The sequence below is a fragment of the Macrobrachium rosenbergii genome, chromosome 11 (genome assembly GCF_040412425.1).
Source record: "Macrobrachium rosenbergii isolate ZJJX-2024 chromosome 11, ASM4041242v1, whole genome shotgun sequence".
Taxonomy (NCBI): Eukaryota; Metazoa; Arthropoda; class Malacostraca; order Decapoda; family Palaemonidae; genus Macrobrachium; species Macrobrachium rosenbergii.
Window position 1 is genome coordinate 30482861 of NC_089751.1, and position 6200 is coordinate 30489060.

A 6200-nucleotide genomic window follows, 5' to 3' on the forward strand; every position below is an offset into this window, starting at 1 on the left:
AAAATACAAAATTGTGTTTATTGGCTAATGTCAGAAATCCATTTTGACATTTTTTTATTTATATGTTAAGATAATGTCAAACCAGTCAGCTGAAAAACAGCACTACCATCAGTATAATAGAATGAAAATTGCGTTTATGTACTTCGATGCCCGAAAATTTTCATTAAACGATTCCTCGACAGAGAAGCACAAATATTTTTGCCTTTCTTACTTCACGTATTCAGTGCAAAGCTGCAATATATGTACATATGTATGTATGTATATATATATATATATATATATATATATATATATATATATATATATATATATATATATATATATATATATACATACATATATATACATATAGATAAATTTTTATTTTTGTACTGTGTTTAAAATTTACCGTTTTATTTTACCCGTCTAATTCATATTTTTCTTTCTTCAACAGATTGTGATGGCAAATGTAGTGCACAGGTGATTCAGCAACAATGCAACCATCAGTCATGCTGCTTCTACAAGGATTTTTAGTCCTTTTCGTGCTTGATTACTGTAACGCTCAAGTGGGGTTACGGACTGCTCCCCTCACAGCACCAAGGGCTAGAGATAATAGTAACAATAGCAGCCTTGGGCTCTTTTCAAAATGGACTGGTTTGGATCTTCGACACAAGAGTAATCACTCCAGTAATATTGAAAGTTCTTTAGCAGCTATATTTCGTGGAGTTGCTTATGGTATATCGACTTCAACACCTTCCTCTACAACTACATCTACCACCACGCCAAGGCCAACCAGTAGTCGTAGGGTCCCTCAAGATCTCCCTGGCTTACCAGGAAGAAATGACGATTTCAAGAATCCATTTTTGTTCTCGCCGGGTTTTGAGCAGGATTTGCACCATAAAGCAGTGACTGATCAACGTGGTGTAAGCAGTGTCATAGATCATCCCATCCAGACTCCATATATTGAATCTCCTAACATTGGGGAAACAGGAAACTTTGAGGATCGTGTACTTGATATTGATGAAATTGAAGATGTTGAAGTTGTACGAGCAGACGTTGGGGTTGGTTTAAGTAAAGTTGAATGGATAAGGTCTTTAGGCACAGCATGGATAGTGCATGTCTATTGTGCAGCTGGGTTGTACAGTTTGCTAGCCATGTTAGCACTGCTTTGGTTGGCACGAATCCATGCTTCTACCCATCTTCTGCCAAGAGGTTATTATATAACACTATACCTATTAATGTTCCTGGCTTCTTTTCTACGCTGTGTTCATCTTTTTCATGACCCATATGGTGCTGAACGTAGATTACCTGAAGTACTTTCAATAGTTGTTGAAGAACTAGGATGGCCCTGCTTAACTGCAGGTTTGGCAGTTGTGGTGCTAGCCCTTGTTAGGGCATGGAGATGCCCAAGATTACTGCCTCAAAAGCCTCTGGCTCCACTGGCATTAGCATTACTAACAGCAGCACATTTGCTTACTTCTGTTGCTGCTCATCTGACAGCAGCATTATTACCTGAGCATGCCGCACCTTTGAGAGCAGCAGCTCGAGCTGTAACTGCAGCATGGGGAGGAGCTGTTGGTATAGGAGGATTTCTAGCTGTGTGGCGTGTAGGAAGAGCAGTTGGTCGCCATCCAGGTTTGCTATTGGTAAGATTGAGCAGAGCTCCAGTAGAAGGATCATTGCCAGCACGTCACCCAAGGATAACCCTATTTCGGGGTTCTCAGTTGACTGTGGTTGCTTCATTTGGTCAAACTGTTCTTGCTGGCCTTCACATGTATGCCCTGGTAGGGCCCCATTATTTGTTTGACATACCTCCAGCTTACCCATGGTACTGGTTAGCATATCAAAGTACATGCCGCATTTTAGAAATTATCATGTGGCTCCTTCTTGGCATAACAGCAGCTCTTACAGTTGGTACAGCCTCAGGTAAAAGGCAAAGTCAAAAAGGCGAAATAAAACTCTTGTCAGTACTTTCTTGCAAACATTGTGGAAGCTGTACTAGCATACCAGCACAGGATAAAGCTGATGAAGTGTTCCCTGCTGTTTGCCAAACCAATCAAGCTGTTCGAAACTTTACTCTTCAGTCTTGTGGCAAAGGTGTGTATCAAGAGGCACTAACTCAACAGCCTCTCACTCGCCGAGCTAATACTGTCAAGCCTGCTCATAAAAGGCCCTCAATCCGTAAGTCAGCGACTCTTCATTCTGCAACTTCTGATATTCAGTTGCTATGGAACCAAGGACACCCTCAAAATGCTGTGTCCTCAGATGCCTCATCTAGACCTTCCTCGATGCTCTTTAATGATGCTGGTTTTGTTAGATTTAGGATGCAAGTGGATCCTCAACAGTGTGTGGATGAAGTTCTTAAGAAATCTCTACAGAATTTAGATATTCAAGGTGAGCCAGAGGAAGCTACTTTGTTAAAGAAAGTCCCAGTAGATGATCCTCCTACTTATGACCAGAGCTTTTTTGATAATGTACCTAATAAAGATGGTGTAAAGACACCTTCAAAAATTAAAATCTCTCCTCAGTTTGAAAATCATTATGATAATGCCCAGTTTGATCAATTATTGAGCAATCACAATAATTCTGAGATCTATTTTGATGGGAGCCATTGCAGAAGTGAAGTAGCCAGTGTAACAGACTGCAGTTCCACAGATGCATTATCTCCCGTACCTGCAGCAGATAATGATTGGTCAAAATATGCAAGTACATGTTCTTCAATTAGTGCAGCAAACAGTTTTGATGTTCGCATGTATGATGATTATGAAGTATCTTCCTACTATAATTCACCGTCCCCTGCCTCATCTAATGTGTATGCATCATTACATCGAACTGCCCCACGTACCCGCTATGTCAGCCACTGGACTGTGTATGGAGAACGAGAACCTGCAGTGCATAGTTATGAAGCAAGACAGGCAGTAGAACAGCTAACTGCTCTGTTAGCACCACATACCTCTTCGGCTTCTTCTCAGTCTGATCTTCATATTGATTATTTAACTGACGGTTCTCATGGGAAACATAACAGGGAGTCAGACTCTGATTTATGCTCCTCAGGAAGTCATCAGCCTTATCAAAGACATGATCATGATGAAAAGCGTTCCTCACCTAAAAGCCGATGTCCCCCTCAGCTTCCTCCTCGTCACTTAAACCTTCATGACGTTACTCCAGATTCAGCTGTTGTTCTAGATTATACTGGTCATACAGATGAAGCTTCTGGAGATGATATAGACCCAACTCTTCCATTACAATATCCTCCACACCCTCGACCAGGTCTTTTAACTAAAATTGTCAAAAATAACTTCTCACTTGGTAATGGCGGATATTCACCTCTTGGTAGTGAAGACGCTTTTCACCATCCATTTAGTAGTCCACATTCTCAAAATCTATTATTAAAGCAAGCACAGCATCAGGCATTACAGCAAAGGCATTGGAAGGATGACAAAAATGAGAGAGTCCGCCCATGTGGCCACCGTCCTCGAAGGGGCCTAAAAGATGACCCTAAGCCCATTAGTCCTACGAAACCTTCAGTTCATTCAGCCTCCCAACACATAAATGACACCCACAGTCAAAAAAGGCAATTCTCCCTAACCCCAACCTCTCCTACAGCAAAACAAGAGAACCCAGAAAAGCTTCCAAGCCCTGTTGTTGATGGTACTACTCAGACTGATAATCAACCAGACCCATCGCTTTCCCCTGCTTCTTCTCGTCCTGCATCTTCTATAGCATCCCATTCAGATTTACCCTCGGAATGTGTAGATTCTGAAGATGATACACACTGTGAAGACAACAAAGAGAATAGTGATGATGAAGCCACTCCTGAGGTATCTCCCGTAAATGCATGGCCACCCTCTAACTGTGTCCAAGCAGCTGTCTGACCTTCACAGACATGGCCAGGCTTCTTGCCTCAGAGAAGCCCGAGCCTCCAGAGTCACATGTCATTTTAGACAGCTAGCCTGCTTCTTTTCACCCATGGCTAATTGCATGATGGCAAAAGAATGACATTGCATTCTTTACACAATGTGCAACAACTAGATAAGAAGACGTTCTGTGAAAACGACTGACTGCTCAGTGAAAATGTGATAATCTTGTTGACATTTTCAACCTGTCTATCCTGAACTTGAATCAGGAGGCTTAGAAAAGAAAATATTCGCTTCTTCCATATAAAACAGGAGTAACACATTGCTTCTTGATGTATATATATATAAACGGACGTTTATTCTTCCAAGTCAGTCCTATTATGCAGTGATTAAAGCCCAGTGAAAGTTCTTAACTAATGGGGGAAAATGAGTGTCAAAATTAACAGTAGCATGCATGCATGTGTTTGGAGAGTCTTATCCAAAGAGTGTTTATCATTAAATGTGATGTCTCCTATGGTAGATGAACGCTGTATAAATGAGTTTCAGAGGGTGATTGGTTTCAATGATCAATCATGTACAAACCCTTCTTGTGATATTAAAACATACGAAGGGGGTTGAAATGTGCCAGTGATGTGTGATCATTCATTTTTTAAGAATCCCGTTGTATACTACATATATGCTTAGACACTCATACACTTTTAATTCTTATTGTGAATAGTTATCATGCTTCATCTAATATATCTTTCCTAATATTTTATTACAATTCGTTATTTTATGTTTTCATTGTGTTACTGTTGTACTTTATTGTCAACAGTCAGTCTCCACAGCAACTGAAAATAAAAAAAATTCTAGTTCTTAAGTCTGAGCAAGGCTAAACAAAGTCATGTTTTTTTCACTTCCTTTCATGATATTCAAAGTAAAGTTTTTTATCACCCATATATAATGCTTTTAAGGTCTGACTTGCCTACATCGGCTATAATGAGTATTTTGCTTAAACATTGTTTAGTAAGGATATTTAGGTTGCAGTTACATATTCAGCAATAACACAAAACAGTTTCTTTTTAATTACTACACTAACTGATATTCTGTACTTTTTTAACATTGTATCAAGATGAGCATCATTTAGGATTAACTGAAAATACCCAGAACCCATTCCGCCGAAAGACCTCATTTAGTGTACGCTTGTCTCCTTCGCCACGAAGAGTCCACGACTGTAATATATAAGAAGATATGATACTCTAAAGCTTCAGTGTTGGATAAGGCGTGTACCCTCCAGTTGCATTCATACCTATATAGCTTTTCAGGAGTTCTCCCTCTGCTCGAACAGAAAATGATCCCGAAACGTTGGCACAATTGAGCCCCACCTATCCCCCCGAAAGAACCTTAAGCTCCGAGGACTCTTGGGAATGTCCAGGAGGCGATGCAGAAGTGTACTTACTTGTTTTGTGTGTTAGGTCCTATGGGTTAGTTGAGACGAGACTTTTAAAGGAAAACCCGAGATTGTGGCGAACCACAAGAATCGACTGATGTATTGTAGTTACGGATGATATTTACATTTTTTCTCTCTGTCCGATTCTATATATATATATATATATATATATATATATATATATATATATATATATATATATATATAAAATATAATGTGTGTGTGTACGTGCGTGCGCGCGCACACTACCAAATAGAGGATACATTTGTTGGCTGCTATCCCTAATAAGTGGTTCTCCTTCCAAGGTCTCGTCAGACTGACCCGCGTAGATCAGAGTGTATCAGCACAGGATATGTTTAAGAGGGACATGGTGCATTGCTAAGGACGTCGCTGGTTTTCCATGAAACATAGCAAATGGACATTTATGATGCTTGAAATATCTGCCCAAGTTATCAATAAAGCTCAACGTTTGTCTTTATCTTTTAAAAAAGGGTTTAGAGATATAATAGCTGTATATCAAAGATAAACCAAAATATATTTATATTTTTGTAAGCTTATCGAGCCACCAGAACTACCTTGTAGCCCACCGTAAGTCCTCTGGTATTCTCTTTGCAAAGGTACATTATACGTTCGTATATATATATGTATATATATGTATATACGTTTGTTTATATGTATTATATACATAATGTATAAGTATACATACATTCATTCATTATGTATATATATAATTTGTATGTATGCATACAATATATATTTGCATGTTTTCACACAAGTGTATGCATCTGTGGGTATGCATATACGAACACAAGGGGTCTGAGGTACGTTTTTTTAATCCTCTGCAAACCCCAGGAAGGCCATTTGTAGGTTCTAAGTAAATGTGATCTTACTACCACTTTAATGTTGATTTGTAAAATATTAAACGATTATAACAT

At 39.2% G+C, this 6200-nt stretch overlaps 1 protein-coding gene across 3 annotated transcripts in view; it reads left to right on the forward strand.

Annotated features, from left to right (window-relative positions):
• LOC136843279 (uncharacterized) overlaps positions 1 to 4682 on the forward strand; it is a 110794-nt gene extending 106112 nt beyond the window's left edge. For all 3 annotated transcript variants that reach the window (XM_067111455.1, XM_067111456.1, XM_067111457.1), the window contains one exon: positions 434 to 4682. In XM_067111455.1, the coding sequence (XP_066967556.1) occupies positions 474 to 3854 (3381 nt within the window). In that variant the 5' untranslated portion in view covers positions 434 to 473 and the 3' untranslated portion in view covers positions 3855 to 4682. The remainder of the gene's footprint in view (positions 1 to 433) is intronic.
• Positions 4683 to 6200: the final 1518 nt, after the last annotated feature.